The sequence below is a fragment of the Coregonus clupeaformis genome, chromosome 12 (genome assembly GCF_020615455.1).
Source record: "Coregonus clupeaformis isolate EN_2021a chromosome 12, ASM2061545v1, whole genome shotgun sequence".
In the NCBI taxonomy this organism is placed as follows: domain Eukaryota; kingdom Metazoa; phylum Chordata; class Actinopteri; order Salmoniformes; family Salmonidae; genus Coregonus; species Coregonus clupeaformis.
The window spans coordinates 648,947-663,209 of record NC_059203.1 but is presented as its reverse complement, the minus strand read 5'-3'; the positions used below and the strand labels follow the sequence as shown (position 1 = coordinate 663,209).

Below are 14,263 nucleotides of genomic sequence, written 5' to 3'. Positions count from 1 at the left end.
AACGCTTCTCTACCATTACTCAATGCTTCTCTACCATTACTCAACGCATCTCTACCATTTACTTAACGCTTCTCTACCATTACTTAAAATTTCTTTACCCAACATGTGGGTAAACATGACAGCTCATCACTACGCTCAAGCTTGATGTAATCATTGCGTGCTAGGAATATGGGACCAAGTACTAAACTTTTTACTACTTTAATAAACTGTAAGTGAATTTGTCCAAATACATATGGCTTCTTCAAATGGGGGGACTAGATACAGTCAGGTTCAAAATTACTGGGCTATGTTGTATGCTAAAAATTGGAAATTTATATTTTATACTAACACAATTGCTCAGATAAATATACAGTATTTTGTTTAACAAGTAATACATTTTTTTAGTCTCAAAAAGATAGGAGTTAAAATTATTGGCACCCCTGTTTTCAATACCTTTCAATACCTCACCTTGCAAGGATAACGACACTGAACCTTTTTCTAAAATATTTTATGAGATTAGAGAATACTTTGGGAGGGATCTTCGACCATTCCTCCATACATAATCTTTCCAGATCCGTGATATCCTTGGTCTGCGCTTATGGACTGCCCTCTTCAATTCAAACCACAGTCCAGAGACTGAGATAGCCATTGCAAAATGTTGATTTGTTGTCAATTAACCATTACTTTGTGGATTTTGATGTGTGCTTGGGGTTATTGTCTTGCTGGAATATCCACTTGCAGCTACGTTTCAGCTTCCTGGCGGGGGCAACACGGTTTTTGGCAAAATTTTCAGAAAAGTATTAAATAAATCAACATTTTGCAATGGCCATTTCAGTCTCCGGACTTGAACCCCATGGAAAACATGTGGTTTCAATTGAAGAGGGCAGTCCATAAGCACAGACAAAGGATATCAAGGATCTGGAAAGATTCTGTATGGAGGAATGGTCGAAGATCCCTCCCAATGTGTTTCTCTAATCTCATAAAACATTTTAGAAAAAGGCTCAGTGCCATTATCCTCGCAAGGTGAGGTATTGAAAGGTATTGAAACGGCTGTGACCTGATCCTAGATCAGCACTGCTCTGAGACGCTTTACAGTATGAATATGGGGCCAGGACTGTAATTTAAGCACTACAATATAAAAGTTGCATTTGCTTATACCGTTAGTTTGGAGCTTTGTGCAAATTAGACAAAAGATGTTCTTGTGATGAGAGGTTTTATCCTTGATTATAAACAGGGTGGTTCAATCTCTTAATGCTGATTGGCTGAAAGCCATGGTATATCAGACAGTATACCACGGGTATGTCAAAAAAAATACTATTTACTGGTCAAATTACATTGGTAACCCAGTTTATAGTAGCAATAAGGCACCTCGGCGGTTTGTGGTATATGGCCAATATACCAAGGCTAAGGGCTGTATCCCACCTCGTGTCTTGCAGAACAGCCCTTAGCCATGGTATATTGGCCATATACCACACCACCTCGGGCCTTATTGCTTCAATATAGCCTATTTATTCTGTAATGGATTGATTTTTTGATGGTGAGGTAAACGTGGAGGAAATCATATGTGCACATTGAAAGGCCTCTAAAGATGTACAAAATTACCCCATCAAAATGATCTCTGTAAGTGGCAAATGATCAATAGGTTCTCCACAATCAGTGTTCATTTTTTGTTTGTAGCTTATGGCCACACTGCAAATCAAACAACGGAGTGCCAGTGTTCACACTGTTTATATATTGTGTTGTTTTCCCCAATTTTATACCCTAATAATAATTGACGACATTTTCCTTTTTTCTGTTGTCAGGTGGCCGGAAAACGCTAAAGTAGGAGAATTGTGTTCATTGCAGATTCTTCTCTGCATTTCAATTGGCTTCTCAGAAGCAGGGTAGCCTCAGCCACGCGCACATACAGGGGCGAGCGCTCTACGGATCATAGCCTACACGCCCAGCACTGCAATGCTGCTACCTGGTAAAGGGCGGAAAAAATCTCCAGCTCCAAGCTCCCCATGACAGTATTTCGCCAGAATGGTCAAGAAATCCTGCACAGGCGGGGTTTACCCTGGTCCAGCTGCGGAGAAAAAGCTCAAAGTCGGCTTTGTCGGGCTAGAAGCTGGAGCTAGTACGGACTTAAACAGAGATGGGGCGCTGCTCATAGCAGGTGCAGACGCCGAGGCAACAAAGCGAGGCAGCATCCTTAGCAAACAGAGGTCCAGCCTCTCTGGCAAACCGAAGCCTCCAAAGAGAAATGCCTTTTACAGAAGAGTGCAGAATTTTCTTTATAATGTTTTGGAGAGACCAAGAGGATGGGCATTTATATACCACGCATACGTGTAAGTTTTTGTTTTAGGCTATTTGTTTAAATGGGTGAAAAGCAAGCCTCCAACACAAAGTCTCGGGAGGCGTGAAAGCGTCTGAATCATAGTTCATTGTTTTTTCTTTATATATAGGCAGGGAAGACATGTCAAGACGACTGATTCATTCAGAAGTGTATAGGGACGGTGGTGGGGTGTGCATCAGTCAGCATTAATTTATAGCTTTGGCGCGCACAGAAATCATTTTAATATCATCATACTTATTTTATTAATTTGCCATGTATGTATGTAGCCTACGCCATACCCATACTTTATATGGGATGTTGTATAGGCTACATTGTCATTAGATTATGCGATAACAATCTACTCTGGACTACTTGGCATCGTGAGGTTTCCGCAGACTTTATAAATTGTATATATTTCAATAGATCATTCCTAAGAACTGCTTCATATCAGGTCAAAGAAATACCTCGACGTTTCATATTGAAATCTGTTATTCCTTTAGGTTTTGCCAATCATCTAGGGTTAGCCTACATTAAATTATAGTGTGGTTGACAACTGTTAAAAAATGATGCAAAAGTGTGTCAGCGAATGCTACATCAACACGAGTTTCTTCTTTCCAAGTGAAGATTCGTTTATGTTGTTGACATAGCTTACTTTATCAATGGAAAAGGCAATCAATAGGCTACCTAGGTGATCCATGCGATAATGCTTTTAGGAACGTGTACTATGCATTTTTACATCAACACATAGGCCACTGATGTGTTGGTGTGAATTCCTTAATTTACACACGTCTCATGTTGAATTTAAAACGCTTTACAGTCGCGCAAGGATTTCCCCTTTAACCATAGTTATTAGGCTACTTCAGTCGATTTAATGTGATTCCGACTGAGCTAATTGAGCGTACTGCTGCAATCCTTTCAGGGCTTTTTTCAATTCAGCACCAAAAGCAGCTGGACAGCTCCGATAGGTGCTGCATTTATCTCGAACACTACTGCATTTGTTCTGAGAGGCAAACATACAATGTAGCTAGCCTACATTAGGCCAATGGTACCATACGAACCAAATGATTGCATCATGATGTAATTTTTGTATTCGTTCTGGCTGTTTTCATTTGTTTTTCAATGGAGTATGGATATTATTTGTACCAGAGGAGATTTATGAACATTGAGCATTGAAGGATGGCAGAGCAGCGAATCCTCTCAGACCTAGATTGTATTCATGTTCGTTCGTCTAATATATAATTTATACACTCTGTCTCTCCTTCTCCCCATCACTTACAGTATGTCATGTTTTCTCTATAAATATCGTTGTGGGCTCAGTCAGAAACATGAGATTCACATCCACAGGCAGTTTCTATATCTCTTTCACATAGACCAACACGGTATGCTATTATCAAGTACTTGTATCCAATAATGCAGTTTCTCTCTAGCTTTCTTCTTCACATAGAGGAACACAGTAAACTTTAATCAAGAAAAATGTCCACTTTATCTCTTTCTCCTCCTCATAGACAAACACAGTAATAGGCTTATCAACATATTATTTTCTGCAAATGGACTGCTATCTTGGGCCTAGTAAATGAATGGACTGTACTTCCAACACATCAGAATCATTCAGAGTATGCATAAAACATTGATTAGAGATAAATACAAAGTCTTGTCACTGTTATGAGCGTTTTCACGCTGGCGGAGTTGGCGAACAGGCACCCTGTGGCGAACAGGCTAGTGGGTTCAGATACATTAGCATTTTCGCCCAGTGGCGAGATTTTGAACCCGGGCTGACCTGCCTAGGGGTGAAATGGTCATTATGGAAGTGTTTATTAAACAGACAAGCTCATGACGAGACACTTCAAACAACAGGCCTTTATCTAGCATTAAACTGCTATCTATTCCAATAACATTTATAACTGTGAATGTACAATTGTCGAAACGTAGCTGTTTTTTTGTTTCTTTGAACTCTGTGTTGCAACTTGCACTCATGTGCTACACAGACCATACGCCTGTTTCTCTGACCTACCCCTTTGCATTGCCCAAACAAACACCTATGCACTGTGTGTGGGTGGGTGCGTGCATATTGGGTGCTTGCTGTGACCAACCCAATGTCGAGGTGTGGTTTAGTTTACAGTGCTGGCCGGGAAATCCCTATGGTCCCAAGGGGCCTGGAAGTCTGTCCTGGGCTGGGCTAGGCTGTTCTAGGCTGGGCTAGGCTGTTCTAGGCTGTTCTAGGCTGTTCTAGGCTGTGCTAGGCTGTTCTAGGCTGTGCTAGGCTGTTCTAGGCTAGGCTGTGCTAGGCTGTTCTAGGCCGTGCTAGGCTGTTCTAGGCTGTACTATGCTGGGCTAGGCTGTGCTAGGCTGTGCTAGGCTGTACTAGGCTGTGCTAGGCTGTACTAGGCTGTGCTAGGCTGTTATAGGCTGTGCTAGGCTGTATTAGGCTGTTCTAGGCTGTGCTAGGCTGTTCTAGGCTGTGCTAGGCTGTTCTAGGCTGTGCTAGGCCGCACTCTACTGATTAACCAGAGTCATTAGGGAGGAAGATAGTGACCTCACCTGAGTAGGCCTTATAAAACCCAGGCACTGCCTGCCAGTGTGACTATTACATCTGACTGCCTGGTACACTAACACCCACCTGGGTGATAACAACGGGACAAATGGATTCCTCCTTCAACGTGACAATAGTGGCGTTGCAGTGATAAAGAGAGAGGAAGAAGAGAGAGGATTGTCTGGCAGCATGTTGGAAGACGGTCAAGGGAATGGAAGGTTTCACTGCAGTCTCAGTATGCCAGACTATTGTGTCAAGCATACATCAGATTGTATTGAGAGGGAGAATGGTATACACAATAAAAGCTTTGAGTGATATAAAGATCTGTGCCCAGACACTCATGTCGAAAACAAAAACAAATCTTTGGAACCTGGAGGTAGCATTGAGAATACTTAATCGCAACTTTAGTGGCGTGTAGAGAGGATGACAACATCATCCATCTGGCTAAAGGCTGTGGGCCAAGTGCCTGCCTAATGAGGCTGAAAAACAGTGACTCCCATTGGCTAAGGTGCTATCAGACCCAGTCATCCACCTGGCCTGGTGTGCCTGATGAACGCAACCTCCAGGCACTCTCACTGCTAACAAGGGAGCAGTGGTGGAAAAAGTACCCAATTGTCATACTTGAGTAAAAGTCAAGATACCTTAATAGAAAATTACTCAAGTAAAAGTGAAAGTCACCCACTAAAATACTACTAGAGTAAAAGTCTAAAAGCATTTGGTTTTAAGTATACTTAAGTATCAAAAGTAAATGTAGTTGCTAAAATATACTTAAGTATCAAAAGTACAAGTATAAATTATTTCAAATTCCTTATATTAAGCAAACCAGACAGCACCATTTTATTTTATTTCCTTTAATGTACCAGGGGCACGCTCCAACACTCAGACATCCTTTACATTTAGCCAGGGGCACACTCCAACACTCAGACATCCTTTACATTTAGCCAGGGGCACGCTCCAACATTCAGACATCCTTTACATTTAGCCAGGGGCACACTCCAACACCAGACATCCTTTACATTTAGCCAGGGGCACACTCCAACACTCAGACATCCTTTACATTTAGCCAGGGGCACACTCCAACACTCAGACATACTTTACAGATAGCCAGGGGCACGCTCCAACTCTCAGACATCCTTTACATTTAGCCAGGGGCACGCTCCAACACTCAGACATCCTTTACATTTAGCCAGGGGCACACTCCAACACTCAGACATAGTTTACAGATAGCCAGGGGCATGCTCCAACACTCAGACATCCTTTATATTTAGCCAGGGGACACACTCCAACACTCAGACATCCTTTACATTTAGCCAGGGGCACACTCCAACACTCAGACATCCTTTACATTTAGCCAGGGGCACACTCCAACACTCAGACATACTTTACAGATAGCCAGGGGCACGCTCCAACACTCAGACATCCTTTATATTTAGCCAGGGGACACACTCCAACACTCAGACATCCTTTACATTTAGCCAGGGGCACACTCCAATACTCAGACATCCTTTACATTTAGCCAGGGGCACACTCCAACACTCAGACATCCTTTACATTTAGCCAGGGGCACACTCCAAAACTCAGACATACTTTACAGATAGCCAGGGGCACGCTCCAACTCTCAGACATCCTTTACATTTAGCCAGGGGCACACTCCAACACTCAGACATCCTTTACATTTAGCCAGGGGCACGCTCCAACATCAGACATCCTTTACATTTAGCCAGGGGGCACGCTCCAACACTCAGACATACTTTACAGATAGCCAGGGGCCACGCTCCAACACTCAGACATAATTTACATTTAGCCAAGGGGCACGCTCCAACACTCAGACATAGTTTACAGATAGCCAGGGGCCATGCTCCAACACTCAGACATCCTTTACATTTAGCCAGGGGCCACGCTCCAACACTCAGACATACTTTACATTTAGCCAGGGGGCACGCTCCAACACTCAGACATAGTTTACAGATAGCCAGGGGCCACGCTCCAACACTCAGACATAGTTTACATTTAGCCAGGGGCCACGCTCCAACACTCAGACATAATTTACAGATAGCCAGGGGCCACGCTCCAACACTCAGACATAGTTTACAGATAGCCAAGGGCACGCTCCAACACTCAGACATAGTTTACATTTAGCCAGGGGCCACGCTCCAACACTCAGACATAGTTTACAGATAGCCAAGGGCACGCTCCAACACTCAGACATAATTTACATTTAGCCAGGGGCCACGCTCCAACACTCAGACATAATTTACATTTAGCCAGGGGCCACGCTCCAACGCTCAGACATAATTTAAATTTAGCCAGGGGCACGCTCCAACACTCAGACATAGTTTACAGATAGCCAGGGGCATGCTCCAACACTCAGACATAATTTACATTTAGCCAGGGGCCATGCTCCAACACTCAGACATAATTTACATTTAGCCAGGGGCACGCTCCAACACTCAGACATCCTTTACATTTAGCCAGGGGCCACGCTCCAATACTCAGACATACTTTACATTTAGCCAGGGGCCACGCTCCAACACTCAGACATACTTTACATTTAGCCAGGGGGCACGCTCCAACACTCAGACATAGTTTACAGATAGCCAGGGGCCACGCTCCAACACTCAGACATAGTTTACATTTAGCCAGGGGCCATGCTCCAACACTCAGACATTATTTACATTTAGCCAGGGGGCATGCTCCAAGACTCAGACATAGTTTACAGATAGCCAGGGGCACGCTCCAATACTCAGACATAATTTACATTTAGCTAGGGGCCACGCTCCAACACTCAGACATCATTTACATTTAGCCAAGGGGCACACTCCAACACTCAGACATAATTTACAAACAAAGCATGTGTGTTTAGTGAGTCTGCCAGATCAGAGGCAGTAGGGATGACCAGGGATGTTCTCTTGATAAGTGCATGAATTGGACCATTGTTCTGTCCTGCTAAGCCTTCAAAATGTAACGAGTACTTTTGGGTGTCAGGGAACATTTAGTAAAAAGTACATTATTTTCTTTAGGAATGTAGTGAAGTAGAAGTAGAAGTAGTCAAAATATAAATAGTAAAGTACACATACCCAAAAGAAAGTACTTAGGTAGTACTTTAAAGTATTTTTACTTATGTACATTACACCACTGCAAGGGAGATGCATTATGTTACAAATGGTAGTGTGGTAATCTAGTTCCCAGACACTTCTGCCCAATGCTTTGCCCAATAGCCTGGGGACGAGGTTTGTAGTGTGGTAACACTTTACTGAAAGCCAACCGGTATAATGTATTTCAGACTTGTCATTAACATGAATGACCCTTTTATAATGTCTTATATTCATCTGATAATGATCCTGACTATATATCGGCCATTTTGAGTCAGTTGAAAATGTCCTACATAGAGAGAAACAACATATTACAAGCCTTATTATAAGACATTATAATGGCTCATACAGGATTATAACAAGTTATAAAGGATTATAGCTGAAAGGCTTTAAGTAAGTCCTACTGGTTCTTTTACAGTATGTTTATATGCTATAGTTGTTTGTGTTTATACAGAGTCCGTCTATGTATGAAGCTGTACATCTATGGGTGTGCACCTGTACTGACATACATGTGTCTGTGTGCCTGGCACTGCATACAGTGCCTTTGGAAAGTATTCAGACCCCTTCACTTTTTCCACATTTTGTTAGGTTACAGCCTTATTCTAAAATTGATTACATTGTTTTTTCCCCTCATCAATCTACACACAATACCCCATAATGATGAAACAAAAACTGTTTTTTGCTAATTTATATATTTTTTTAAATAATGGAAATATTACATTTACACAAGTGTTCAGACCCTTTACTCAGTACTTTGTTGAAGCACCTTTGGCAGCGATTACAGCCTAAAGTCTTCTTGGGGGTGACACTACAAGCTTGGCACAGCTGTATTTGGGGAGTTTCTCCCATTCTTCTCTGCAGATCCTCTCAAACTCTGTCAGGTTGGATGGGGAGCGTTGCTGCACAGCTATTTTCAGGTCTCTCCAAAGATGTTCGATCGGGTTCAAGTCCGGGCTCTGGCTGGGCCACTCAAGGACATTCAGAGACTTGTCCCGAAGCCACTCCTGCGTTGTATTGGCTGTGTGCTTAGGGTCGTTGTCCTGTTGGAAGGTGAACCTTCGCCCCCCCAGTCTGAGGTCCTGAGCACTCTGGAGCAGGTTTTAATCAAGGATCTCTGTACTTTGCTCCGTTCATCTTTGCCTTGATCCTGACTAGTCTCCCAGTCCCTGCCACTGAAAAACATCCCCACAGCATGATGCTGCCAAGGCCCTTCACCCCCGATTGCTCAGTTTGGCCGGGCAGCCAGCTCTAGGAAGAGTCTTGGTGGTTCCAAACTTCTTCCATTTAAGAATAATGGAGGCTACTGTGTTCTTGGGGACCTTCAATGCTGCAGACATTTTTTGGTACCCTTCCCCAGATCTGTGCCTCGACACAATCCTGTCTCTGAGCTCTACGGACAATTCCTTCGAACTCATGGCTTGGTTTTTGCTCTGACATGCACTGTCAACTGTGGGACCTTATATAGACAGGTGTGTGCCTTTCCAAATCCTGTCCATTCAATTGAATTTACCACAGGCGTACTCCAATCAAGTTGTAGAAACATCTCAAGGATGATCAATGGAAACAGGATGCACCTGAGCTTAATTTCGATCTCATTGCAAAGAGTCTAAGGTATTTTTTATTTTTATTTTATTTTTGCAAAAAGTTATCAAAATCAGTTTTTGCTTTGTCATTATGGGGTATTGTGTGTAGATTGCTGAGGATTTATTTATTTTTAATCCATTTTAGAATAAGGCAGTAACGTAACAAAATGTGGAAAAAGTCAAGGGGTCTGAATACTTTCTGAAGGCAATGTAGGTGCTTTCGGCGGCTTGGGCTGTGCAATTTGGTGGAGGTTTATGGCTGTGTGGAACCAGGACACGCTGCCTGGCTCGAATGACATCGTCATGTCCGCTCCTCAGAGCCGCCTGTCACACCTCACAGATAGGCCATCAATTGTGCCATTGAGGAACCTACCCTGGCCTTGCAACTCATTCTTTAGACCAGTGGTTCCTAACCTTTTTTGAACCGTGGTACAATTTAATGGGATAAAAAATTCTGTGGCACAACTAAACTTTTCCTTATAATGTATTTAGTCATAATGACCTCCATCTCATCTGATCCATATTGCAACTATTTTCATAGTTCCTTACTGATGACGGTTAATTTGTGTGTACCCCTTTAAGAGTGTCCGGCAAATCACTGATAGAAAGAAAATGTATAGCTCTGGTGAAATAGGTCTTAGGGGGTACTGTGGTAAGCTGAGAGCCATTTTTTACATTCAGCATCACTCGATCAAGGAAAATATATATTGAACAAAATTATAAATGCAACATGCAACAATTTCAAAGATTTTGCTGAGTTACAGTTCATATAAGGAAATCAGTCAATTGAAATACATGTTTTAGGCCCTAATCTATGGATTTCACATGACTGGGCATAAGACCACCCAATGGGGAGCCCGGCCCAGCCAATCTGAATGAGTTTTCCCCTCAAAAGGGCCTAATTACAGACAGAAATACTCCTCAGTTTCATCAGCTGTCCGGATGGCTGGTCTCAGACAATCCCGCAGGTGAAGAAGCCGGATGTGCAGGTCCTGGGCTGGCATGGTTACACGTGGTCTGCGGTTGTGAGGCCGGTTGGACGTACTGCCAAATTCTCTAAAATGACGTTGGAGGCGGCTTATGGTAGAGAAATTAACATTAAATTATCTGGCAACAGCTCAGGTGTACATTCCTGCAATCAGCATACCAATTGCATGCACCCTCAAAACTTGAGACATCTGTGGCATTGTGTTGTGTGACAAAACTGCACATTTTAGAGTGGCCTTTTATTGTCCCCCAGCACAAGGTACACCTGTGTAATGATCATGCTGTTTAATCAGTTTATTGATATGCCACACCTGTCAGGTGGATGGATTATCTTGGCAAAGGAGAAATGCTCACTAACAGGGATGTAAACACATTTCTGCACAAAATTGGAGAGAAATAAGCTTTTTGTGCGTATGGAAAATGTCTGGGATCTTTTATTTCAGCTCATGACCAACACTTTACATGTAGCGTTTATATTTTTTTCAGTATAGTATTCTTTGTTTCAGGATGTTGTGTATCCCTGGAAATAATCAGAATTCATGTAAACATTTGTTTTAGGAACATAGCTTGTCCAAAAAAAAGTGTTCTCTTGGCACAACTTATGGGGTAAGTTGAGCCATGGGACAAATTGAGCCCCCTACACATTTCTGTACTGAATGAAATATTACCACTACCTTTTTAAAACCATGACTATCTTTATTTCCTTAACACAATTCAACACGATCAAAATCACTTTTTTTTGTCTTTTAATAATTTTAATCATCTTTTAATACATGCTTAACAACTAACAAACACTATTGTACTTTTTTAAAACCTTTTAACAAGGCCCTGTTGTTACCTCATATCCCAGTGATAATGCCTTGCATTACGCCTGGGAAGAAAACATTTACATTTTCACAATTTATAAGGTTCATGAAATCAATAATTAGCTAAAATCAGATAACATTAATATACTGGCCATCTCTGAAACTCACTGTCAGGAGGTGATGTGTACGCGGCGAGTGAAGTCAGACGCAGGACACAGAGAATCAGGTTGACTACTTTACTGAATGTTACGCACAAAACAAACGTCTCCAACACTGGAGGGAAAAACACCATATGCGTAATCTGGAGAAGTAGCTAGGCCGAACATCAACTAGACATACAACAATAACACACAAAACCCAAACGTGAAACAAGGGAAATTATAGGCTAAACAATCAAAACTAATAGGCAACAGGTGTACTAATCTAGACAAAACAAGACAAACACCGAAAAAATCGATCGGCAGTAGCTAGTACTCCGGGGACGACGAACGCCGAAGCCTGCCCGAGCAAGGAGGAGGAGCAGCCTCAGCAGAATCCGTGACAGTACCCCCCCCTTGACGCGCGGCCCCAGCCGTGCGCTGACCCCGGCCTCGGGGACGGCCAGGCGGACGCGGAGCAGGGCGAGTGGGATGACTCCGGTGGAACTCCGTCAAGAGGGAGGGATCTAAGATGTCCCTCCTAGGCACCCAGCACCGTTCCTCCGGACCGTACCCCTCCCACTCCACGAGATACTGCAGACCCCCCATCCGACGTCTCGAATCCATGATGGACCGGACTGAGTACGCCGGAGCCCCCTCGATGTCTAGTGGGGGCAGAGGAGCCTCTCGTATCTCATTCTCCTGGAGTGGACCAGCTACCACCGGCCTGAGGAGAGACACATGGAACGAGGGGTTAATGCGATAATCATTGGGCAGTTGTAACCTGTAACATACCTCGTTCAATCTCCTCAGGACTTTAAATGGCCCCACAAACCGCCGACCCAGCTTCCGGCAGGGCAGGCGAAGGGGCAGGTTTCGGTCGAGAGCCAGACTCGATCTCCAGGTGCATACACTGGACCCTCACTGCGGTGGCGATCGGCGCTCGCCTTATGCCTACGGATAGCCCGCTGCAGATGGACATGCGCAGCGTTCCATGTTTCCTCCGAGCGCCCGAAACCATTCATCCACCGCAGGAGCCTCGATCTGGCTCTGATGCCAGGGTGCCAGAACCGGCTGATACCCCAACACACACTGAAAAGGAGTCAGATTAGTGGAGGAGTGGCGAAGTGAGTTCTGGGCAATCTCTGCCCAGGGGATATACCCCGACCACTCCTCCTGCCGGTCCTGGCAATAGGACCTCAGAAACCTACCCACATCCTGGTTTACTCTCTCCACCTGCCCATTACTCTCAGGGTGGAAACCCGAGGTAAGGCTAACCGAGACCCCCAAGCGTTCCATAAACGCCCTCCAGACTCTAGAGGTGAACTGGGGACCCCGATCAGACACTATATCCTCAGGTACCCCGTAGTGCCGGAAGACGTGTGTAAACAGGGCCTCAGCAGTTTGTAGGGCAGTAGGGAGACCCGGCATTGGAATGAGACGGCAGGCCTTAGAAAACCGATCCACAACGACCAAAATTGTGGTATTCCCCTGGGAGGGGGGAAGGTCCGTGACAAAGTCCACCGATAGGTGAGACCACGGCCGTTGTGGAACTGGTAGGGGTTGTAATTTCCCCCTGGGCAGGTGTCTAGGTGCCTTACACTGAGCGCACACCGAGCAGGAGGAGACATAAACCCTCACGTCCTTTGCCAATGTTGGCCACCAGTACTTCTCACTAAGGCAGTGCACTGTCCGGCCAATACCAGGATGACCAGAGGAGGGTGACGTGTGATCCCAATAAATCAGTCGATAACGGATCTCGAGCGGCACGTACCTCCGCCCCTCCGGACACTCTGGAGGAGTAGGGTCGGTACGTAACGCCCGCTCGATCTCCGCATCGACCTCCCACACCACCGGTGCCACCAGACAAGACTCCGGAAGTATGGGAGTGGGCTCAATGGACCTCTCCTCTGTGTCATATCGCCGGGACAGGGCGTCTGCCTTAACGTTCTGTGACCCTGGTATATACGTGAGCTTAAAGACAAACCGGGCCAGAAACATGGCCCACCTAGCCTGACGAGGGTTCAGTCTCCTAGCTGCCCGGATGTACTCCAGGTTACGATGGTCAGTCAGAATGAGAAAAGGGTGTTGAGCCCCCTCAAGCCAATGCCTCCACACCTTTAGGGCTTGAACCACAGCTAGCAGCTCCCTGTCCCCCACGTCACAATTACGTTCCGCCGGGCTGAGCTTCTTAGAGTAAAAGGCACAGGGACGGAGTTTAGGAGGCGTGCCCGAGTGTTGAGACAGTACAGCCCCTATACCCGCCTCTGATGCGTCCACCTCCACTTGGAACGCCAAAGAGGGGTCCGGATGTGCCAGCACCGGAACCGAGGTGAACAGGTCCTTCAGATGTCTAAAACGCCCTGTCCGCCTCAGCCGACCACTGCAAACGCACTGGCCCCCTTTTAGCAGGGAGGTGATGGGAGCTGCTACCTGTCCAAAACCCCGGATAAACCTCCGGTAGTAATTGGCAAAACCCAAAAACCGCTGCACCTCCTTAACCGTGGTGGGAGTCTGCCAATTACGCACGGCTGAAACGCGGTCAATCTCCATCTCCACCCCTGACGCGGACAACCGATGTCCCAGGAAGGAGATGGACTCCTGGAAAAACAGCCATTTCTCCGCCTTCACATACAAGTCATGCTCTAACAGCCTACCCAACACCCGACGCACCAGGGCACATGCTCGGCTCGTGTAGCAGAGTATATTAGAATGTCGTCAATATACACCACTACACCCTGCCCATGCAAATCCCAGAAAATCTCGTCCACAAATGATTGGAAGACTGAAGGAGCATTCATTAACCCGTATGGCATGACGAGATACTCATAGTGA

General features: G+C 45.0%; 1 protein-coding gene across 2 annotated transcripts in view; it reads left to right on the top strand.

Annotated features, from left to right (window-relative positions):
• Positions 1-1,873: 1,873 nt before the first annotated feature.
• The window catches only part of LOC121577993 (potassium voltage-gated channel subfamily KQT member 2), a 63,042-nt gene continuing 50,652 nt past the window's right edge, over positions 1,874-14,263 (top strand). For both annotated transcript variants that reach the window (XM_041892028.2, XM_041892027.2), the window contains exon 1: positions 1,874-2,306. In XM_041892028.2, coding sequence (XP_041747962.1) covers positions 2,002-2,306 — 305 coding nt within the window. In that variant the 5' untranslated portion in view covers positions 1,874-2,001. The remainder of the gene's footprint in view (positions 2,307-14,263) is intronic.